Source organism: Engraulis encrasicolus, chromosome 2 (genome assembly GCF_034702125.1).
Source record: "Engraulis encrasicolus isolate BLACKSEA-1 chromosome 2, IST_EnEncr_1.0, whole genome shotgun sequence".
NCBI lineage: Eukaryota > Metazoa > Chordata > Actinopteri > Clupeiformes > Engraulidae > Engraulis > Engraulis encrasicolus.
Window position 1 is genome coordinate 39095393 of NC_085858.1, and position 24000 is coordinate 39119392.

Sequence of the window (24000 nt, forward strand, 5' to 3'; positions counted from 1 at the left end):
CAAAATTGTTCAAATTTCATTGCAATTGAATTGACTGGAATTGAACTTCCATGATATTCCAGGAATTCCATAACCAGTGTGAGCCCTGACATGAACATCAACAGATAGGTGGGATGTCTGAAGAGCTGGTTGAGAAATTGTCTGTCTATTTTAATAGTGCAGAAAAAATGCCCTGAAAGTGATCCCACCTCTATCGTACAGAATGGCGTCATTATAGTTCAGATGAGAACAGCTTTCACTTGTTAAAGCAAAATGTCACATTAAGTCAGCCATCTTAATGATTATCGTTGTAGATGTGAGCGAGCTTTAACAATGTCCAAGTTAAATGTACTTTTGTCCAAATGACAAGTCAAATCTACTAAAGAAAATGCCAATACACTGCATTACGCTGGTACGCTTAAAGAAAAAAAACTGTAAAGGATCAGCATTTTTAAAAATGTTCTTTAATCAAACCAATGTCAAATTTTGTATTTAAAAACAACACAACTAGAAATGTGTAGCGTAGAAAAATGGCTGATTCAACATGGTCTACACAAAGACATCAGTCGCATCAGTTTACAAGTCATCCATGCAATACAGGGAGGTTTGAGGAGACACAGAAATGCAACAAGAAAAGCCAAAACTTTGATTTTAAAAAACAAAACGAAAAACAAAAAAACAACCAATGTAGACCCAAGTAGCAATAACCTTTTAAATCCGATATCCACTGGCGAATAGTACCACCTCGGGTGGAGCCGCTCACATCTCTGGGATCATCCTGAACCACATTTCAGGCTGCAAAAAAGAAGAACATTCAAGAGAAAAAAAGGAGTGAGAAAGTGACCGACAAACGACTTCCAAAAGAAACCTGTGACTGTGTTTTTCATGGCCAAGGAGCCATGTTTAAGATCAGCAGGGCATCTGACAGTCGAGTTTCACAAAGGCATTCTATTCTACACAACACTTCTTGGATGTATTTTTTTTTTTAAATACTAATAAAAAAGACTTGTGCCACCATTATGAACACATTTGTGAAACTCCACCTTCATTGTTGTATTTTTTTTTATTATTATTATCATTTATTTATTTATTCTTTCCAGCTGTTGTCTTGGCTACCATTAACATTGAATAGTAGTGACTGGGAAAGTGATGGTTGACATCAGGGAGGGGTGAGAGAAGGTGGGGTGGTGGGGTGGGGTGGGGTAGGGGTTTGGTTTGAGACGAGTTGAGTTGAGTTCATTGTCCTGCAAACGTACCTCAAAACCACCTCAACACTCAAAGACACCGGCCTGCTCCTTAGCAACCGCCAATCACAGCAGGGCAGGGCATTGGTCTCTGCTCTCACACTACTGTTACTGCTCAACTTGCTCACCACCCAACTCCTCTTATGCATACAGGAACACAGCAGCTTGGAGGAAAGAATTCCACATTTAGATAACCAAAAAGAACAAAAATTTAAACAAATAAACAGACACACTCCAGCCAAGGTCCAGTTTCTCGAAATCACTGTTAACCACTTAGCAACTTAGTTGGTTGCCGATGGGGAAATTGCATTGCAACCAACTAAATTGCTAACATTTAGACCCGCCGTAGCAATCTAGACCGGTTGAGGTTAGCAACGACGCTATCGAGAAACGCACCCCCGCTTTCCCTCACAGTATGATCACTTCTCGCTCATTCACACTCACACACAAACACGCCTAACCAAAATCTATGCATGTGACAGCACCCCCATAGGTTCCAAAAGCCCCTCTATTTTCCCCTGACAGGACCCTCACTGCTACCTTTGCATCAATGGCCGCGTTCGTGACGACACAGTGCTGCCCAATCAGTGCAGCATGCCTGCACACTTCGCCATTTCAATGCATTTCCTAACCAGAATACATCGTAATTTCAGATTGCGAATGTGCGCTATGCAGACTGCGCAGAAATGTGCCATCACAAACACGACCAATAACGGATATTGAGGGGGTTGAGATTTTAACACGGTGGGCATTGAAAAGAACTAATTTCTGAGTAAAATTGCTCAGTGCAATTTTTAGAAAAAGAAAAGAAGAGAATAAAGAACATTATTATGAAATGTTGAAAAGGCAATCTCTGAAAAAAACAAAACAAGGTTGATTATGTAACAAATTACTCAACTTTACACTACACCTTTTCACTGGACGGTAGATAGCTTGACTGGCCTTCCTCTCACTGATGGTGAACAGCCTTACCCTTTATTCTCCTCAGCTCAGGACGCGGTTTCGTTGTCTTCAGGAGACTTAGGGCGGCTGCTTCTGGATCTCGACCTGGACTTGGACCCTCTGTTGGAGACGGGAGTTCGGCTCCTGGAGCGGGACCTAGACGGTGACTTGGACTTGCTCTTGCTTCTGCGCGGAGTCTTGGAGTGCGACCTGGACCGGGAGTTGTTGTACGACCTGGATCTGGAGCGGCTGTATCTGCCCGAACGAGAGCGGGAACGACTCCTGCTCCTGGAGCGACTCCGACGGCTGCGGCGGCGTGGGCTGTAGCTGTGTTGAGAGAAACCACGAAACCATGCCATGCAACTTGAGAAACAACGAAGAAGCAAAACCCAATTCCTCAAAAACGTTGTGGCCATCGAGTTAACAACGCAAGGTTGTCAATGACAAATTAAAGTTGACGTTAGTCCTCAATATTGCTGTCGAAAAGATACACGTACTATAGACAGATCAGTCAGCCACAAATTTGTGCTGCAGACCAATGGTGTGTGAATAACATTCAGTTAAGAACATGGGGATAGCGCAACTTTGTTTCTACTTGCATCAAGTGAGAGGCCTCCAAGTGCAAGCGCCTATTGCCTAAATTCCTGGACTACTACTTAGGGGAAATAATTGATCTGTGACCAATATTGTGCACTCTTGCACAAAGCTTTAAAGGTGCACTGTGTAGGATGGTGGCCAGAGTAGGTATTGCGACTATGCTGCTCATTGGAATGGTGCCGTCTAATGCCAAATTTGATCTTTTCATGAATATTAACCAAGTAATAAACTAATATTTACTGGTATGAGCAAATTACAGTAAGTTTTGCAGCTAATATCTATTTCTGGGGATTCAAAATGGCGGACAATAGAGAAGATGGCACTTTTCATGTATTAATAGTGCAAACTTTCCAGTCATTACGAATACTCTTATTTGATGGTGGTGTTAAGTAGGCCTATGCATGAGAGAGGTAGCAATTGTGAATGGGCAGCATGAATTATGGAAAGAAACTACTGAAAATATACAGTGCACCTTTAACTTTTAACTAAAAGATTACCTCCGGCTTCTGCGTCCATAGCCACCACCGCCTCCGCCTCCACCGCCAGATCTGCTGCTGCGTGAAGATGGGGGTCCACCTCTGCGCCCGCCGCCGTAATGCGAGTCTGGCGGGCGGCCATACCGGGCCATCTGCACTCGCAGTTCGCGTCCATCTAGCAAGGCTCCATCCATAGCGTCCATTGCGTCCTCAGCATCCCGTTTGTCCAGAAAGCGAACAAAAGCGAACCCGCGGCTTTCTTTTGAGTACCTATCACGAGGGATGTACACGTCTCCCACTCGCCCGTATTTTTCAAAAACGCGCCTGAGCGTTTCTGGAGATGTGCGATATGTTAAATTGTCGACTTTGAGCGAAACCATGCCCTCAACGTCGGGCGGCGGCCGACCGTAACTCATCTTCTTCGAGAAAGGGACAAAAATGCAAGAGAAAATGTAATCTTGACTGACCAAAAAATGTGTTTTAGTTCCCCTTGTTGTCGACCAAGTTAACAACACCACAGCCTGACAACACGCTTGCACGGTTTGGCGCAAGATGGCGGTGCTTCCGGACCAGCCCCATGTGACATTTGAAAATGTCGCTGTTTGGCGCACGCGCAGTTTCTAGAGTAGTCTTCTTACGTTTGCAGAAGTAGCCCCTGCGATGGTCGCTGCGGAAACCCCAATGATACAAACTAGTGTCTGTTGAGGTTATATTTGTAGATAAGGTGACAACGAGTTGCGGGAACGTTCCCACATTCGGGCGGTGTAGAAATATATCGTTACTCTTTTGTAAATATACTTTAATTGTAATTAAAAATAACATATTCAAGCTTAGGCTTTGTTTCGTGTAGTCAGTTTGCTCGCTATCTCGTGGTAGGTTACGTCGTTTTTTTGTTTTGGAAAGGAAGCCAGGAGGCCATTTTGAGGCCTTGTGAAATCAACGAAGCTTTCACCTCTGATTTTCTTTTCAGTGATATTGCTTTTCGTTTGGATTTTTCTCTCCTCAGTTAGCGTATGGCTTTGGATATCTGGACTTAACGTTGCCATTGGACTGGATTGCTCAGTAGGCTTCACGGATATTGCTCAACAACTGACCATGGCAATTGGACTTTGCTGCCTTTCATTCACGGGACTTTAAACGAGACCTGTCGCCAGTTCAGCCGTCCATAATTTCAATCTCGGAACTCTTAACGGACAGTTGAGCAACATTTCATTGTGTGGAAGATTTTGGACTTGATCAATTTCGCAGGGTGAATACCCTTGAAAGTCTTATTTGGACATTTGTTACGTCTGCTTCTGGAAGAGTATTGGTTGTCATGGCATTCATTGTGACGAACTGAAAAAAGAACTTATCCACCACGATACAAATGGCAAGGTTTCTCAACCACTGAGTTAGTTTACTTGCTAGCTGGTTGCTGAGCACACCAGTGGATATTTATTCGCATAATATTACATTTTCTTTATCTGTTGAATTCTCCTCCATTTTGTATATTGCTGGCTGGATAGAGTGCTAGTTCTGGGTAGCAAGCAAGTATTAACTTGCCACCCTCACAGCCTGGCCATGTTGGATGCCCGAGTTTAGCTGTTAGCAAAATGGGGAACCAAAATGGTTGGTTTGCAGCGTATTAGCGTGTACGGCTAACTGACTGGTATTGTGGGTTTTTTTTAAACATTGTATGCAGGCTATTTAGCAAAACTTCGAGAGGGGTGACATTGGTTTGTTGTATAAATCGCTAGCAAGGACCTGTCAACATGTCGTGTGTTCATTACAAGTTTTCATCCAAGCTAAACTATGACACGGTCACGTTTGATGGCCTCCATATCACGCTGAGTGATCTGAAAAGACAGATCATGGGCCGGGAAAAGCTGAAGGCTGCTGACTGTGACCTGCAGATTACCAACGCGCAGACGAAAGAAGGTAAGCCTCTAAATTAACAACAATCCATTTTGGTATACTGTACTCATGATGCCATGTTGACCCGTTTGCTAATGCTGCTAAGTCAACGCTAGCATTTTTGGCTATGGTGGATAACGTCACCCAGCATGGAGGACACATTTTTTATTTAATTTTTTTCCACCCACCTGCTTTGACTATTGTATTACTGCGTCGACGTGGGTCGATCACGCCGGTACTTTGTGAAGTCGCTATGATATTGGTACTAAATGTGGACAATGTTGGGGCGGAAAAAAATGCAATGGCACGTGGGAGTTGCCGTGCCTGATATCTCTTTGCTATTGTTAGCTTCCTGCTTCTCTCTCGCAGGCTGTGGTGTGTAGTTTTGCTGTACGTGGATTGAGACGGGGCCTTGTTTGGTGTGGTCTCCATGACTGGGGCCTATTACTACAAAGCTGGTTCAGGAGAAAACCATTTTAAGTTAAAAGGTAAATCATGTAATAGAAGAGCCGCTCTTCTATTTGATGATTTACCTCTTAACTAGGCCCTTGATGGTGAAGGGGAACTGTAGCAAGTGGTGGCCACCAGCCAACTCTCACCAGTCACTGAATCATTCATGCCATATGATGTGTGAAGATAATGTACATACGTACACACACGAATACAATCTCTATATGTGTGTGAAAAAGCCTAATGTTTCACACGGCGTTAATGGTGACCCGTCTTGTTTGTGTGCTTGTTTTTGGTTTGTTTGTGTATTTATTTGAGGAGGAGGAGACAATTGTCTCTCTAAACAACCTTGGTATGACTACCAAAAGCTAAGGGATGCGTTTTGAACTGGCATTTGTTCTACTGAACACTAAACATCAACATGGGAGGTAATCAGGAAAATGTTCCTATGTCAAATCAAACGTATACCTTTTCAGCTCTCAAAAAATAGAGAATGCTTCCAATGGGTGTATTTTCGAAAGGTGTCACATCACATGACTGGCCTAGGTGTCACTGTATTGTCTATTTTCAGGTCTGAGCCGGACGCAAGCTTCAGTTCAAAGAGTTAAATGGTGTTTTTGCTTCCTGTCTTCCAGAGTACACAGATGATGGCGCACTCATACCAAAAAATTCCTCGGTCATCATCAGACGAATCCCAATTGGAGGTGTCAAGGCAACAAGTAAAACATTTGTTATGTAAGTTTGAATATTAACAAACAACACGCACGCACACACACAAGCTTTTCAATCAAAAGACATACTTCTAAAATGGCAACATATTAGACAATAAAGCTTTTGAATCTTGAATTTACTTTTTTGTCTCATAATGTAATAATTAATACCGGTAGTAGCAAGTCAAAAGTACAAGTTGTGAAGCTACAATAATTTAAGTATTTTGTAAATGTTTAGTTACCAACAAATGTCTCACTTAAAATGCAAAGTTAGTGACTCTTTTTTTCTTCTTCGTTCCTCTCTGTGTTTGTGTTTTCTTTAGTGATCGATCAGAAATGCCAAGTGGATCATCCAAAGCAGTATGTAAAAAACACTCCCTTTCGTTAAATTCACAAACCACACCCCACACACATCGTGCTCTTCTTGTTCAAATGTTACACTAACTAATTTTACTGCAAGTTATGCAGATCTCAACCTGTACCACAATGTGGTGTATGAAGGTAGTGTTTATTATAACACTGTAATGTTTTGAAATGATGCTTAATCATTTTCTGAAAATATTGCTGTAGTATGTTAACTGTTAAAGTGCATGTTCAGTGCACTGTATTTCACATTGAAACTCGGGTTGATTGAATTCTGTTGTACAGAATTGTGCTCATTCTTGAAATGTTTTTTGAACATGGCGTGTTCAAGTCTGTCTGTCTTTTAAGTGCTAAATCTGTAAACATTGTTTTTCTTCCCCTCCTTTTTCAATAAAAGTTTGTATTGTTTGATTTTCTTTTATCTTTGTATCACGTAGCTCAGTGTGTGACTTTCCATGTTTTTAAGTGGCTTGTGATGAGGTCGCCATATCTGTGTCATGCCTGTTTCTGTATGTACTAAATGGATTAACTGCAGCAACTAAGGCGCATGAATCCTTTGACGTAGCCTTCTTAATCTCCAACAACGCTTATGAGCAAGCATTGGGCTCTTGCTTTTGGAATGATGATGATTCTGTCTGTTTTACCCACATCAAATCACGCTTTTATTGGCACTTGTAGTCATTGACTTCTTTTCATTGGTTTCATGAAGAAACCAATGGAGAAAAACATTTTTTTTCTTCTTCCATATATTGCTGATTTTGGCGACATTCAGCAATCGGCATATTGAGACTGTACCTCCAGAATCTGGAAGATTACGCTTCGTTTTTTTTTTTTTTTTTTTTTTTTTAAACCCCCAAAGGATGTTGTGTGTTTGCACATCAAACTATACTTGGAAGTTGAGAACAGTACAGTTGGCCAATCAGTAATCTGGATGTTTTGATAACTACTGTATGTTCATGTATGTGGGGCATGAGGTACTTAATGAGTTTTTTTGCACACAGTACAGACCTCTGTGTTATTAGTTGCTGCGTCATGAAGGAAATTGATTTTCCATGAAAATATTCATTCAGGGAGAGAGTGGAGTTGAATCTGCATTTCCATGGTCTTTTGTTTATCAATACATTTGTATGGGTGCTTTGTATTTTTTGTTGGTTTGTTTTTTTAAGGGAAATATGTTTTTTTTTTCTATACCATATGCTACTTTTGAAAACAATCTGATTTTTTGCACTCTTGGTATACATGTGGTACATGTGTTCTTGATGTCTGACAAAGGGGTTTTTTTGAGCTCGTAACTGGCAACCTTGCTCATATAGATGATGCATACGGTTAACTTTCCGGGCTGTAGAAATGTGTACCATGGGTATTTGACAAGTGTACTGTTTTACACAAACTGATCGGTGATGCGTCAGTGCTGTGTATGATGATGAACACAAACTTCTGTCAATAAAACATCTGTGTAACATAACTGGATACCATTTGCAAGGCCCTGTGTTTTCACTGATGAGAGCCTTATTGGATCTGGCAACATAATATTCACTGTTGTGACTTACTGGCAGCCATCCATGCTAGTAGGGCATGTTATTTCCAGGACCCAGGACCCAGGAGCTTTGGCTAGCTAGTATTCATGCTCTTTTGTCATTAACATACTTGTCCCTGTTTGACGCCTTGAGAGAGGTAGCCGTTCTGGAAAAGATGATTGGTTCACCAGATATACCAGACAAGCAGTAATATGTTTCATTTGATTCAAACTGTTTCCATTTTTATCTTTGATTCCTGTGTAGGTACATATAACCACAGTGTTGTCTTTTTGAAGCTAATATGACAAACTTCTTTTTAAGTGTGTTTTCTGCCTCGTTTTTGGATGGCCAATATCTACCAGTGGGGCGACAAGTCAACGTCCTTAATGTATTCTAGCAGTAAACTTTTTTTCTTCTAATTTTTCCCCACAAACAGATTGATGACTCTCCTGCCCCAATTTCTTTGGCCCAACTCTCCAAGGTATACAAACTTGTCATTTGTTATTGTCTTTGAAAGGTTATGTCTGGAGTGTTTTAACATTTCTGGTCTGCTTTGTCTTAGTAGCAGATGTTGATGCTCAAAAAATGCATTTTGGATTGATTTAATTATCGTCTTAATGAATCGGTGATAACTTATTGTCTGGGTGTTTGATGTGTTCTGTCAACAACATTGCTGTGTCAGTTTCCTGTGCTCCATGTAGTTCCATGTACTGGTCACAGCCTTATGTACTGTGATGACGTGTTAGTGATTACTTTTGATTCACAAGGAGGTTGAATGTGCATTAGAGGGCTGCAGGACATGAAACTTCATGTAGCAGAAGAAACGTTGCAAATAAGAACTTTCTTCTACTACAAGAACCCATCAAATATCCCAATTATTACTATTTTTATGTAAAATTGTAAAAATAATTACATTGTATTTCATTTCATTTACTTACTTTTATTTATTCTCTACCATGTTCTGCAATCACTTTTTGGAATTCTGTACCCTTTTGAATACAGTAATTGACACTTGTGTAAAAGGGAATTGATTGGCTCAAAGAGTTAATAATCTTTCTGTGCATCAACAACTCAAATCAGTTGACCTCATGAACTCCGTACAGAGGAAGCCTCCTATTGTTAATTATGAAATGTTTAATGTGATGACTGTCTTTTTGGGGGTCTTTGTGCATGCCTTGCCCTGTAAAGAGTCAGCCTTTATGTCCCTCTGAAAACTTGGAGGGGGAGTACACTTAAAGCCATACATTTATCGAGGCCAGAAGATGGATCACACACACACACACACACACACACACACACACACACCTCATTCCAATGGTGATCGATTTTTTATTTTTTTAATTTTTTTTTAAATCACTCTGCACTTTTTTTTTATTTCGCGCTTTGTATATATGAAGATATTTTACTTTTTGCCCCAACATTTTTTTTATTCCCTTGGTATGAAGCAGACCTTCTCCTTCACGATGCCTCCAATCACCCTCCTGACACCTGGTTATACCCCTCCCAATCCATTTTGTAGACATTGCCTTGTTGATCCTAATTTTTATTTCATGATCGAATGCCAATTAATGGTAGACATCGACACACGTGACAGTGGTGTTTTGTTTGTTTTTGTTGTTTGTTCCGACACCCTATTCAATGGACATTTCAGTACACAAATTCCTGTTGTGTAAACTGCTGTCTACATATTGAAGTGTTATGTTATCGTAGACATGTGACATTTCTTCACCGTACTGCTTTTATAATATATTTTTTTCCTAATGTGAAATTATGTTGGTAAAACCTATGTAATGAGTCTTTGAAAGTAGCCAGTTTGTGTGTTGGTGAATAAATGGCTAAATCATTTTGTTGTTTTTAATGCTCAACAAGAATTTGACGAGGGTTTGTTGAATTCTACCTCTTAGACCCTGGGCAGGACTGACATGAGTGGGAGGATAATTTGGTGTTTTTATGTGGGAAGTGTAGGCTTCGTGTATACTGAGTAATTGGATAGTAATGCCACACTTCTGCCAAAACATGGCAAACGTTAACAACGGCATTATTTGCATTTATCGTATTTAATCAGTGCTCTCATTCTTGGTGGCTGTCACTTGGTGTTCAGACGGTCAGGCTTGTCTACCTTAGCCAAGGAGGTTGTTTTTGGTCGCCTTTTTTTTGTCTGTAATCAGGATAACTCAAAAACGTATGAATGGATTTTACCGAAATTCTGTGGAGATGTTGGAAATAACAAAAGTAACACGTGATGGTTGTGATCTGGGATTTTTTAAAAAAAAAGTTATTTTATAGGCATAGGATTCCATAGTGTGTAGATGTTATGGCATCAGTAACGCACATGGCCTTGCTGGAGGTTTGATGTAATTCCAGTGCAGTACAAGTGATTTTCCAGTTTGAACAGGGGCTAGCAGACTAGCCTGACTCACACAATTCCTGCTCGTAACAAACAAGTCAGCTCCTCAAAAGCTGAAGGTGCTCCCCCTCCCTCATCTGGTTGCCTTAGGTGCAAGGCATGAGAAAATACATAGAGCTACTCTTTACAGGATTGGCAAGGCGTGCACTTAAAGGCATCAGTGCCTGTGGATCACTTGTCATGCCATGACCTTTCTGTCTATAAAAACATTACCTACTGAACAGACCCCTAATCTGGCTGAGGCGAATGCATCCGAGGAAGACAAAATTAAAGCTATGATGTCTCAGTCGAATCACGACTATGATCCAATACAGTGAGTATATCTCTATTTTTTTTCCCCCTCAGTATTGTGAGTGTTAGTCGCCCATGTTGTGGTGACAGGCAGAAAGAGTAACACAAATTCTGTTTGAGCAGTTTCACAAAGAAGTTTGGGGTCGGGCCTCCTCCACCGAACTACACCTGCTACCGCTGTGGAAAAAATGGACATTACATACGCAACTGCCCCATCCAGGGGGTGAGTAAGGTTTGTGTGCTTTTTTTAAATTATTATTCTTGTCCAACAGTTCACATTTTGTCCAACTTGCATTCTTTTGTTGTCGTTCAGTAGACTCTCCTATTTGTGTTCTGTCTTGCATCTACATCACTACAAAATGTTCTGTGTGTGTTTGGAGCTTGAGTAATCATTTTGTTGTTGTGTTTTGTACCACAGCAGGAGAAGGGCTACGAGGCTCCGCAGCGGATCAAGAAGAGCACGGGCATCCCTCGGAGTTTCATGGTGGAGGTGAACGACCCAAGCATGAAGGGGGCCATGCTTACAAACACCGGCCGCTACGCCATCCCCACCATAGATGCGTAAGGGAACACTGGAGCCATCCACGCCTGTCCTCTCGCATGCCATTTTGCAATACAATTTAAAACAGATCATAAAGAACATTTTCTGTTTCACCTCAATTTCCCGGTGAGTTGGTCAGTAAATTCATCCATTCCTTGGTGTGTGTGTGTCTGTGCAGGGAGGCCTATGCCATTGGCAAGAAGGAGAAGCCTCCGTTCCTGCCCCAGGAACAGTCGTCGTCCTCCGAGGAAGAGGACCCAGTCCCTGACGAGCTGCTGTGTCTCCTCTGCAAAGACCTCATGACCGACGCTGTTGTCATCCCCTGCTGCGGAAACAGCTACTGCGACGAATGTGAGTCGCTTTGGTACAAGCTGTGCCAAAACGGCAGCAATGGCAATGTGTTTGTGAGTTTATGACCTATGGCTAGAGATTTCCTAAATTTGGTGTCTGCTGATGTACCAACAGGTATCCGTACCTCCTTGCTTGAGACGGAAGAGCACACCTGTCCCACATGCAGCCAATCCGACGTCTCTCCAGATACCTTAATTGCCAACAAGTTCCTGCGCCAGGTGAGATACAACTGTGATGTCTTTGTGCCACTATTTTGAGCGTATCGAGAGGAGTATACTAATACCTCTTTTCCACTGCCGTTTTTCTGGTAGGCCTACAGCTCAACAAAGTGAGACTTGGCCACCCCTTTTTGCTTTTCGAATTGACAAGACACAGCTCAATTGCAAAGCAAAAAGTGGCAGCCGAGTCACACTGTCGAGCTGTAGGCCTACCAGAAAACCGGCAGTGGAACAGAGGCATAAGAAGCTGGTTCAGAAGTAAACCTGGTTTACTCCTGAACCAGCTTCGTAGTATAGGGCCCTGGGCTGAAAGGTATAGATGGTGCCTTAAACCGGACCTGGAACCCTACGTTACATTTGATCTTTAATTTGTAGATGTTTAAAAAAAAAAAACCAAAAAAATAATAATATATATATATATATATATATATATATATTGTGTCTTGAGTGTTCGGTTATCTTTGTTTTCCATAGACTTATTCCCCGCCTTCCCCGTTTTGATGACTTAAATAAATCAACATGCAACTTTTTTTTTTTTTTTTCCCTCGGCCAGGCTGTGAACAATTTCAAAAACGAGACCGGCTACACCAAGCGAATCCGCAAGGCCAACCAGGCTCAGCAGGCCCAGCAGGCAGCACCCCAGGGCCGTGTGCAGCGCCCCGTGCAGGTCATTCGCCCCCCCAACTCCCGTCAGCAGGACCCTCTGATGCCCAGGACCGTGCCCGCTGCCGTGCCCGCCGCTACTGCTGCTAACACCCCACCCCACGTCTCCTCAACGCCTGCCGTGCCTGCTATGCCCTCCTCCGCGGCCACACCGCCGCCCTCCAGCAGCACGCCCCCTCCATCCAGCTCAGACCCCCTGGTGAACAGCAGCGCCTCCCCCAGTGCTGGGAGCTACAGCCCGGCGGCCATGTCGTCTTCTCCACAGCGGCCCGTCATCAAGCAGGAGGAGGACAGCCTGCCGCCCATTACCAGGTGAGTTGGCGGAGAGCGAGTCATTTTGTCATCTACAGGTGCGCGGTTTCGTTACACAAGCAGGCATGTGTTGTGACTAGGGCTGGGTATTGCAGCCATGTTCCTGTATCGATTCGATTTCGATTCTTAGGGCTTTGAATCGATTAATCACGATTCAGTTCGATTCAATTCGATTCATTCCGAATCGATTCAATCCGTCCCCTTCTTGGTGCCAGGATTTCCCCCAAAAGATGCTGTTGCCTATTTTTATATATAAATGTCCAAGGGCTGTGGCTTGACAGTGTTAACAGATTGCTAATTTATAATAAGTAGGCCTAGGCCTAATTGACTAATACCTACTGGGTATTTTCCATAGACCTAAATTAAACAAAAAGGAAAAGAACCAAAAAATTGATTTTGTGCCCTGTGAATCGATTATGTGAATTTTAAATGATATCGATCGATTATCGATTGAATCGATTAATTTACCCAGCCCTAGTTGTGACACCAGATTTTTGATTGAGTATAGTTTTTGATGTGTTGTTTTTGATGAGTTTTGACATTGCATTTCTGTTTCAGCAGGGAGCCTGAGCCTGTGATTCCAGCTCCATCTGTGACTGTGTCCGAGCAGTCCGGTCCCCCACCTCTCATTCCAAAGGTAAAAGACTCAACACTCAGGTCATGACACTCAAAAGTCCTTCCATCAATCCTGTTGTCTAATTATTACCTCACTTCCTGCCGGCAGGGATTCCATGTTCCTGTGCTTGGGCAGCCGCACGGGCCTCCACAGGGGCCGCCGCACGGGCTGCCACACGGGCCTCCACACGGGCCTCCACACGGGCCTCCACACGGGCCTCCACACCAGAGTCACCCCCCCATGCAGAGATCAGGTGAGTTGATGCTTCACAACTCGTTGGATAACCTCTTTAACATTTTTATTTAAATGTATAAGTAATAGTAGTGAAGGCCGTATCAGTTTGATTTTATTTATTTATTTGAAAAAGGTTTGCACATTCTTTTCGATTTTTTTCTTCTTCTTAGATTAATGTTCTTTTCTTTCTTTTCATTCATTCAATGTCATGATGACGAAGGTGAATCTGAGGAAGACCGAAAGGTTGTAAGGTCATCATGCCATTGAATAAATAAATAATTAAAAAACAAAAAACGTAAAGCGAAAATCTGAACCGTGCAAACCGTTTTTGTTTTTTTTAAATGTCACTTTTTTGGTCCAGTACCAGGGATTTTTAATGCGGATACTTACTTTTTTTTTACTTTACTTTTTGGGGACTTTCTGAGCAAAAAAAACTGTTCATTACTCATGAATTCTGAGCACATGCCAATAAATACCTTGTATCCTTGTATTGTGCTCAAGCTAAGCCCCAAGTGAATTAGTTTGATTATTCACCATCTGTCTTCCTACAGGCCACCAAGGACCACCTCGATCTAGTGGTCCACGACCCAGTGGGCGACCCGGATGGGAGCCGTAAGTATACAGTACATACAGCCGCAGAACAAATTGAGACCACTTTGATTTTTTTTTCTGATGTTAGTACTTAAAAAGCATGTGTTTGAGTGAAATGAACATTGCTGTTTCATTCTATATACTACTGACAACATTTCCTCCGAATTTTGAATGGAAAATATAGGGCTTATATTTGCTGAAAATGGCATGTTCAAAATAACACAAAAGATGCCATGTTGACAGGCCTCAAAAAGCTAAGAAAACAAGATGATCTTCACTTAAAAGTTACATAATAGTAATGATTCTATATCTCTATCTATTCCATCATTCTGTGTCGGTTACATACTGACCATCCTGAACCATGCCGACTCATTCTGTTAACTTGCGTTCCGTTCCAGCCACCACTCTGGCCGAGGCGGGCGTATGCATGGTGATCGGCCGCCGCGCTCCCATGGTCCACCTGTGCAGCAGCAGCCGCCACCTCCGCAGCAGCAGCAGCCGCCCCCTCTCCAGCCCCAGCAGCCCCCTCTGCAACCCCCTCCTCCTGTGGCTCCCAATATGTACGGGGTGGCTCCCCCCTCCCTCTACGGCCCTCCGCAGCACCCCATGCCCCCCCAGCCGCCTAACATGCCGCCCCAGCAGTACCCCTTACCTTACAACCCGGGGCAGCAGCCAGCACCCAGCTACAACGTGCCCCCTCCCGGGTATCCGCCGGCTCTGCCCAGCGTGGGTGCCCCCCCCTGGGTTCCCCCCGGTAACCAGCCTCCCGTCGCCAACCCCGTGCCCCCTCAGCCCTTCCTCTCCCGGGAGGAGTTCTACAGGCAGCAGCGGAGGCTGAAGGAGGAGTGAGTGCCATTTTCAATTCACCTGCCATTTCTTTATATCAGGGGCCTCATGTACAAAGACCTCCGTAGAGTTCCTACTGCATCTTTGCGCAAGTGAAAATCTGAAAAAAAAATGCATTTGCACCTGAAAATCTCAAATGTATCAGTCCATGCATAAACAGGTTTTCGTGCTGATTCATGTGGTATGTCTGATTTCACATGAAATTTAGTACACATGCACTTTTTCATGCTAAGTTAGTATTAGTACATTTGGAAAAGTATGGAAAGTTACTTACGGAGCTTTTTATAGCGCAAGTAAGTTTTGTACATGAGGCCCCAGGAATGGGCAACTGGAGACCCGGGGGCCACATGCTGGAGGCCCGTCTCCTCACTCAATGTGGCCCGTAGATAAAACCGTACTGGCCTAATTTAAAAAAGAAAAAATAATGACCATATATTTTTTTTAAAGACTGCTGAATCTATCTGTTGTAATTATTCTGTTGGTCAATAGAGTTTTGAGTATATAGTATTATAGTTCTTCCAAACAATATGGGTGGTCAGTGAGCAACCCACAGCACACAGTGGTCATGTGGCCCTCTGATTGTGGCAATGAAAAATCGTGGCCCCTCTCATCATAAAAGTTGTCCAGCCCTGCTTTATATCAATGTTTCAATATGCGTTTCTTTCTAACTTTCTTTTTACAAAACAGAAATGCATCTTTTCAATCTTTACTTTTTGTTGGACAAGGTTGTCATTGTTGCAACTGTACACTGTGCCTTACCCTGTTCTTGCTTAAATTTTCTCCTTGGAAGTCGCTTTGGTCAAAGGCGTTTGCTAAATGTAATGTTAAAAAAAACAATTGTCTGAAATAATTTCTGCTGTGTCGTCTCCAAAATGTGCATGTTGCTTAGCATGCAGTGCTTTTGGGTGACTTCAGTTGTTTGCTGTTGCATTTCTCTCTTCCTGACTTTTAACTTCCAAGTTTTTTTCTTATCTCCTCCTTCCTGTTTTTGGGTAATAGTTCGCAATGTCGATTCATTACCAGGGAGAAGTCTAAATTGGAGAAGTTCACCAATGACTTTGCCAAAGAGCTCCTGGAGTATAGGAAGATCCAAAAGGAGAGGAGACGATCCTATTCCAGGTTGGTACTGGCTCGTTTTATTACCTCCACCAAGGAGGTTATGCTTTCGGTCTGGGGTGCATTTCTCAAAAGAGAAGTTGTTAGCCTGTTAGCAACTTCGGTAGTTGCCAATGGGAAAATTAATTGAAAACAACAAAATGACTAATGTTGTAAGCAACTTTGGTTTCGAGAAATGCACCCCAGGTTTTTGTAGTAGTCTGTCTGATTGTCTGTCAACAGGATGACTCAAAAAGCTATGCATGGATTTGGATGAAATGTTGTGGAGTTGTTTTGGTGTAAATTTTGGTGGTGATCCAGTTCACAATCCGGATCGAGTATTTTATTTTTTATTTTTTTAAAGAAAGGGTGTCGCATAGCCAAATGCTCCATTAAACAGCTTCCTTGGCGGAGGTCTGCCCTCTCTGAATGCATTTCTAGTTTTATAATACTTTTTTTTTTCCTCTCCTCGGGCATGTACTCGAAAGTAATTGTTAGGTGGTGGGTTTGTTATGTGGTGACGGCCAAATATTGCGAGGTGCCTCTGCACTGTGAGTGTGAGCTAAAACTACCTGGTATGCATTGGAGGGAAAACATTAACCTCCACTGGGGTAGTCATGGGTAAGCGGTTAGAGCGTCAGACTTGTAGCCCAAAGGTTGCCGGTTTGACTCCCGACCCGCCAGGTTGGTGGGGGGAGTAATTAACCAGTGCTTTCCTCAATCCTCCTCCATGACTGAGGTACCCTGAACATGGTACCATGACCGTCCAGCCGCTCTGCTCCATTGGGGCGCCATTGGGGGCTGCCCCCTTGCACGGATGAGGCAGAAATGCAATTTTGTTGTGTGCAGTGTGCAGTGAACACTTGTGTGCTGTGTCACAATGAAAGTGGGAGTTTGAGTTTCCCAGTTGGGCTTTCGCTAAAACATTACCCCCCTTTTTTTCCCCCCTCTCCACCAGATCCAGGTCTTACAGGGGCTCATCCTACAGCGGATCCTCTTACAGCTACTCCAAGTCCCGCTCCAGATCCCGCTCCAGATCCCGGTCGTATTCCCGCTCCATCAGCCGCTCTCGCTCCCGGTCCCGCTCTCGCTCGTACTCCCGCTCGCCTTACTCCCGGCGTGGAAGAGGCGGCCGCAGCCGGAGCTACCGGTCCAGGTCCCGCTCGCACGGGTACCACCGCTCCCGCACCCGCTCCCGCTCGCCCTCCTTCCGTGGCCGAGACGTCGGCCCCGGCGGTGGCGGTGGCAGCGGCCCCATGGGAGGCGGCGGCGGTGGTCCACCCTACCGCTCACGCTCCAGATCCCCCCCGCCATACAGGCCCCACAGTCCTCCCAACAAGAAGCCGGGCCCTCCGCCTCTACTCGACCTCGACCGCGACCGCAAATACACGGGCCGCTTCAGGGACCCCATCCCCTACGACCTCAAGGCCTGCTACGGACGGGAAGTGGACATGTCCGACCCCTACGAGAGGGAGAGGTACAAGCAGTGGGAGAGAGAGTACCGGGAGTGGTACGACAAGTACGGGAAGTCCTACCACAGCGCCCAGGCAGAGCAGAGGGAGGGTGGGAGCAGAGGCAGGGCCCCCTTGCTCGCGAGGGAACCCTACACCCCGGAGAGGGAGAGGGAAAGAGACAGAGACCGAGACCGAGACAGGGACAGGGACAGGGAAAGGGAAAGAGAGAGGGACAGGGGGTCCTTGTTACGCCAGAAGGAGAACTCCCCATATGCGCGGGGTAGAGACCGTCGAGAGGACTACTCCCCTCCTCCTCCGACACACAGTAGTAGTAGTAGTGGTGGTGGTGGAGGAGGACCAGGTAGTGGTCCTGGTGGTGGCCCGCTGTCAAAAGTACGCACTGCTGCCAGCTCCTTGACATACCAGGAGAGGTGTGCAGAGAAATATCATGTGTATCCCATGAACAGTGGGCCGGGTCCGGGTCTGGGACCTGGGCCGGGTCTGGGTCTTGGTCCTGGGCCCATCCGTGGAGCCGGCCTCTTGGGCAAGGAGCCCCTGAAAGGGCTGAAGGAGAGAGAGCCACTCCTTGGCTTTGCGCCGGGCGACCCCAAGGGGCTGAAGCACAAGAAGCACAGGAAGAAAAGGAAGGGTGACGACGGAGACATGTACAGGTGAAAAACACATATACTTAAAAAGTGGACTTTTGATGACTACACTTAGTACAAAGTGTACTGTTTTCAGCGATTTAAAGTATGCTTTATGGCACTATTAGTGTGCTGGAGCACTACTTGCAACACACTGAGTATGCTAAATTGGCACCGCTTTTGGACAGCTTTAAGTGCACTACAAGCCTACTTTTGAAATTATGCTACAAACACGCTTTTCATGCATTCATATGATATAAAGAGTGTGTTGGAGTACACCTCTATGAATGTCAATGTTACTTGAAGTTAATTATTCTAAATACACTTGGGCAAACATCTTCAAAGTCAACTGCAAGTATGGGTGGCTAAGTGTACTTTCTTTTGAGCAACTTAATTACATCTAATTTTAAGTACATTTTAAATAAGCATATTGTAAACATACTTTTTCTTACCACCAAAAGTACAAGTGCACTTTTAACATGCTAAGTAAGGTGAATTCAGGTAAATTGGGCCACTTTGGGCCATTCAGTTGGCCCAATTTACCTGAATTCACCATACGTTTCAGTCATGTTTCTATTATACTAAATTGACCCACTTTTTCTCCTCGGTGTGTACAGCCACTCGGACTCCATGGAGGACACCAGGAAGTATGACCGCAAAGGGGATGGTCCCCTCATGGCCTCGAGCCGCGACGACGCCACTCCGGTGAGAGACGAGCCCATGGACGCCGCTGCAGTTCCTCATTACAAGAGTGCCTCGGACAAAGAGAAGAAAGAGAAGATGAAGGGGAAAGTGGAGAAGGTGAAGAGAAAGGCAGAGAACAGCAGCGCCTCCAAGAAAGAATCATCCGGAAAGACCTCCTCCAAGTCCTCCAAACACAAAACGGGAGACCTGGAGCGTTTGGGTGAGCGTTTAGGTGAGCCTCCGTTCAAGCGCACCAAGGAGGACTTGCCCCACAAGACGGACGGTATCAAGATGCCCAGCGCTGTCAAAGAGGAGAAGGCTCTCCTGCCCCGGAAAGTGCCAAAACAAGCAAAGCACCATCAAGATGTCAAACCGAGCAAAGAGGATTCAAAGTCCAAGAAAGACCCCACCATTAAGTCCGACAAAGGTCTTGTCAAAGAGGCAAAGCCCAAAAAGGACGTCGAGAAGAGCATCAAAACAGAGGAGAAACATTTGGTCAAGGCAGGAGAAGCAAAGCCAGAAAAAAGAAGGAGAAAAGAGGATGGCGGGTCAGCCAAAGAGATCGATATGCCCTCTACAAAGCCCCTTAGCGTAGATGTTCCTGAGATGGCCAGGGTGTCACCGAAGCCCAAAATCAAAGCTGAGGTTGAGAAGCCTCCTGAGAAGATCAAGCCGGCCATCCCACCTCTGATGGACATCAAACCTGGTCCTCTGAGAAAGATCAAGATCAACCGCGAGATTGGCAAAAGGATCAGCACGGAGATGGCACCTTCTCCCGAGCCAGCAGATTTAGCCCAGAAGCCCAGACCTGAGAAATCCAGGGGGAAGATGCGCCGAAGAGTTCAGGCCGTGGACGGCTCGGGTTCCCTCCTGGTCGACTACACGAGGTAAGGCACAAGAAACCAATTGTCTCGCAGTGCGGTTTTTGAGATACTGTGTCTTGTAGGAAGCAATTTAATCAACAATTTAATAACATTGAAACAGTCATTATATAGAGATGTGCATAAAATTATAACGGTGCCTTAACAAAGGTGAGTAAATGTCAAAATTCTTGAAATATTGTACTTAAATGAGCAAAAATGCATTGGGGACAGTGCACATTCTATTTCAAAGCAAGAAAATTGGGGAAAGTATTTCAATGTTATACTTCATAGAAAGTGAAGAAATGTAATGTTAAAAAAAAAAAGCAGCGTTAATATCGGTCTTAAAAAAACTCAAAATATTAGATTGGGATGCTCTCCAAAGTTGAATTTTCAAGAATTTGTTTGTACAGAACATTTTAGAGTTTCCAAAGATAGATGAAATTTTATAGAATTTAATTATTCTTCACAATTATCCCCAATTCTTGCTTAGAAATAATGCTATATATGATGCTAATAATTCTTGCTTTGTCCTAAATGCATTTTTGCATATTAAAGGGCAATTTATTTGAAGAATTGTGACATTTGCTCACCTTTGTAAAGGCACTGCTATTACTTTTAGCACAACTGCATATTCATTTATGAAAGCAACTTTTGTGATTCCCAGCACTAGCTCTACCGGAGGCAGTCCCATCAGAAGAAACGATGACAAGGATTCAAGAAAGACTGTGGTCAAGACCCTGGAAGAATACACTAACGACAGCAGCACAGCCGCAGAGGACGAGATCGTCTTGATCCAAGTGCCGCGCTCCAAGTGGGAGAAGGAAGACTACGAGTCTGAGGACGACGAGTCCAAGCAGGACGCATCCGCTCACCGCAATGGCAACCACGCCGGGTCAGAGGGCGATCAGAAACCGCCCAGCAGTGGGACGGCGAAGGGGAATGACCATGCGTCCCCCCACGCCGACAAGGCTTCCACATCCTCCAAGGAAGGCCAACATACAGACGGCAAGCCTTCGAAAGACTCTACTCCTAGTGACAGGGACCGAGAGGAGCGAAGGGAAACGGAGCGAGAAAGGGAGAGGGACAAGGAGCAAGAGAAGGACAAAGAGCGGGAGCGAGAGCAGGAGATGCGGCAAAGAGACAGAGACCGCGACAAGGAACGAGAGAAGGACTGGGATCGCGAGCGAGGAGGAGGAGGAGGAGGAGGAGGACGCGAGAGGGCGAGGGAACGAGATCGCCCCGCCTCGGACCGCGAGTCCGCAGACAAACGCAAACCTCTCGGTTCAAACAACCTTGACCGAGAACGGACTCAAGAGCGTAGCGGTGGTGAGCACGGCAGTGAAAAGGGCTCCTCGTCCTCCTCCTCCTCAGTCCAATCCTCTTTCAGGGACCGGCAGTCCGAGAGATCCGATCCAGCTGCTCGTAAGCCGGCCAGCAGAGACCACAGCGCCTCCTCGTCAGTGGATCGTAGGCCTGACCACCGGTCCAGTGGCAAGGACCATATCGACGCCAAACCCAAAGAAGGCAAGTTGAGAGAACCAATCAAGAGGAGGGAATCCCCTTCTCTCGCCACAAGAGGGAAGGAGCGCGATCATCAGCCGCCACACTCTGATGGAGGCAAACGGCCGGCCAGCTCCGAAGTGCACGTCACAGAGTCAACAGAGAAGCGACACCAGCACCAGAGTGGGTTGGAGTCAAAACGCACCGCCTCTGAGGAGCACAGGTCAGCAGAGCGGCCTGTGAGCCGAGACGGCCAAAGCACGAGGCACCCTGAAAGCAGCAGCAGCAGGCCCAGCCGAGACCTCCGCGAGCACAGCGGACACCACCACACACCCGACAACCGCACGTCTTCGCCACCTGAAGCCAGAGCAGACGGCGGGAGAGGCACAGCTGCCGCTGCCACCTCTCGAAGCGACAGAGACCGAGACCCTCATCCTCCTCCTCCACCACCACCACCTCCTCCTCCAAAGGTCAAGCCCCTGGCCGCCCGCTCCGCCCGCCTCTCCTCTGACCTGGGCCGCGAGACGGACGAGGCGGCCTTCGTGCCGGACTACAGCGAGAGTGAGAGCGAAGCCTCGGAGGTGGAGAGCGGCGGTGGCGGCAGGGTGGAAGTCAGAGGTCGGGGGCAGGAGCGAGACGGCGCGGACAGCAGCGCCTCCCCCAGCCACAGCCACAGCCAAAGCCCCGCGGGCAGCCACGCACGCAGCAGCAGCGTAGCCAGCTCGGCCGGCAGCCAGGTGGGCGACGGCAGCAAGAAGGTCAAAACAAGTAAAGACAGCAAGGACAAGAAGGAGAAAAAAGAGAAGAAGAAACATAAGAAACACAAGAAACACAAAAAGCACAAGAAACACCTGCAGGACGAGGAGCTGGACCCGGAGCAGAGGGCACAGAAACACAAGCATAAGAAGAAGAAGTCGAAAAAGAGCAAGGACAAAGAGAAGGAGGAGAGGGAGGACGAGCAGAGGGAGGACAAAGTGTTCTTATGATGATATTCAGGTTGAGCCGACGGGCCTGTACTACAAAGCTGGTTCAGGAGTAAACCAGGTTCAGTTAAAAGGGGGTAAATAGAAGAGCCTGGAGTCCTCATTTTCACAAGAAAATCATCTAATAGAAAAGCCTGGGGGTCCTCATGAGCACCGATGATGATCTACCTCTTACCTTAACCTGGTTTACTCCTGAACCAGATTTGTAGTATTGGCCCGACAACATGAACCTTTTCCCACCCACTTTTTTTTTCTTTTCTTTTCTTTTTAAGAATCTTAAATGTGGATGTAAATATGCAGAGTTTTGGTTCTTTGTTACTCCCCCTCTTGCAAGGACTACTGTTGTGATCATTATCAAGACTGTGAACTGCTCACTAACTGAATCCTTGACAATGCTCATCTCGAATGCAGTCGTTACGAAGACTGACTTTACTTGAATAAGATGGAGGCATTCTCTTAGACATCTAGGGCTCTTTACAACTCGCTGTTTTTATTTTTTATTTTCTTCTTTCTTTTTCATTTAATGTATTTATTTTATTTTGCGTTGGATTTTTTTCCTCTCCTTCAATGAATTTGGTTTCAATTCACCCCAAAACAGTTTCAGAACAGTATGTTGTAGAGGAAGCACTTTAGCGATGTGAAAAATGAATGAATGTTGCTGCAGTGATGCAGTGGATATCCATAGCCTCTTGTACCTCATATCTTGCATAGTCTATGGAGAAAGGAAGAAATCATATCGTAATTATGCCATTATGAGAGAATTCATACTTGCTTAACTGGATAGTGACCTTTTGGCATTGGGCACATAATGACAAGGGTGTGTGGCTGATTTTTGCACTGTGAATAATTTCCTCTACTCTGAAAATAATAATTAAAAATATTTTACATAACCTTCACATGTAATTTAATTTAGCTGTTGATGTTTTTGAGGGATGGATTTTTTTCTGTTTTGAAGGTAATAAAGTTTTTGCAGCAAATTATGGATGCTTCTGCGGTGGTGGTTTATTCAAGATAATTGCTCACTCAAGATCACTTTGAGTGATGATTAGATTGTCTATCCCCAACCAGTCCCACACTTACTGTAATCCTAAAGTCCTGTTTATTATTGCTCCTTGCTTATTATATTACAGTTTTTCTCAATTGGTTTTGTACATGTCTTACAGCAGAATAATGATTCTCAAAATTCTTTGTTCAATTGTGACTTCCTGGTGTTGCCTCTGCAGATGGTCAAATCAGTTTCTCATTGTTTTTCGGCATATAGCAAATGCTCTCGTCCACCATGCCATGGCTGTGTACAATTCTCAGTGATTTCGTACATTATCAATTGCTTTTGTCATATCACTCAAAAAGCTTTGTCACTGAATGCATGAAACTATCTCACCCCCCAAAACATTTAGGCCCCATGTCATAGTTTAAGTCTTGACATGCAAAATGATTTACCAAGCTGTCATAATGTGATAAGCACTGTATCATTTCCATTGGATTTTTATCTATAAATGTGATCTGAATTGGTAAATTGCTCACAGGTAAATATTG

The 24000-nt window shown here is 44.8% G+C and overlaps 2 protein-coding genes across 4 annotated transcripts; one reads left to right on the forward strand and one right to left on the reverse strand.

The window, feature by feature from the left end:
- Positions 1-425: 425 nt before the first annotated feature.
- Positions 426-3786, reverse strand: LOC134438742 (serine/arginine-rich splicing factor 2-like). Of its 2 annotated transcripts, XR_010032641.1 has the most exons (4): positions 3260-3786; positions 2196-2492; positions 1236-1387; positions 426-774 (listed from the first exon to the last, which is right to left on the reverse strand). XR_010032641.1 is itself a non-coding variant. In XM_063188387.1 (3 exons), exons 1-2 carry the CDS (start codon positions 3652-3654, stop codon positions 2213-2215), a joined length of 675 nt encoding a protein of 224 aa, XP_063044457.1. In that variant the 5' UTR covers positions 3655-3784; the 3' UTR covers positions 426-774; positions 2196-2212. The 2 variants fall into 2 exon arrangements, 1 of the variants encoding a protein (XP_063044457.1); XM_063188387.1 differs by lacking the exon at positions 1236-1387 and having other exon boundaries at positions 3260-3784.
- A 109-nt stretch (positions 3787-3895) lies between these two features.
- Positions 3896-23444, forward strand: rbbp6 (retinoblastoma binding protein 6). Of its 2 annotated transcripts, none has more exons than XM_063188350.1 (18): positions 3896-5155; positions 6217-6316; positions 6615-6651; positions 8608-8652; positions 10803-10891; positions 10993-11101; positions 11288-11430; positions 11589-11761; positions 11876-11979; positions 12533-12954; positions 13516-13591; positions 13679-13823; positions 14356-14416; positions 14794-15240; positions 16241-16360; positions 17295-18461; positions 19052-20005; positions 20646-23444. In XM_063188350.1, exons 1-18 carry the CDS (start codon positions 4990-4992, stop codon positions 22465-22467), a joined length of 6180 nt encoding a protein of 2059 aa, XP_063044420.1. In that variant the 5' UTR covers positions 3896-4989; the 3' UTR covers positions 22468-23444. The 2 variants fall into 2 exon arrangements, with proteins under 2 accessions (XP_063044420.1, XP_063044410.1); XM_063188340.1 differs by having other exon boundaries at positions 3897-5155; positions 13513-13591.
- The last annotated feature ends 556 nt before the right edge of the window (positions 23445-24000 follow it).

Coding starts and splice junctions, on each gene's coding strand:
- rbbp6 (XM_063188340.1), top strand. CDS start 4,990: ATGTCGTGTGTTCATTACAAGTTTTCATCCAAGCTAAACTATGACACG. Junction 13,592..13,678: donor CCCCACCTCTCATTCCAAAG/GTAAAAGACTCA, acceptor TCCTGCCGGCAG/GGATTCCATGTTCCTGTGCT. Junction 14,417..14,793: donor GGGCGACCCGGATGGGAGCC/GTAAGTATACAG, acceptor GTTCCGTTCCAG/CCACCACTCTGGCCGAGGCG.
- LOC134438742 (XM_063188387.1), bottom strand. CDS start 3,654: ATGAGTTACGGTCGGCCGCCGCCCGACGTTGAGGGCATGGTTTCGCTC. Junction 2,493..3,259: donor TATGGACGCAGAAGCCGGAG/GTAATCTTTTAG, acceptor CTCTCAACACAG/CTACAGCCCACGCCGCCGCA.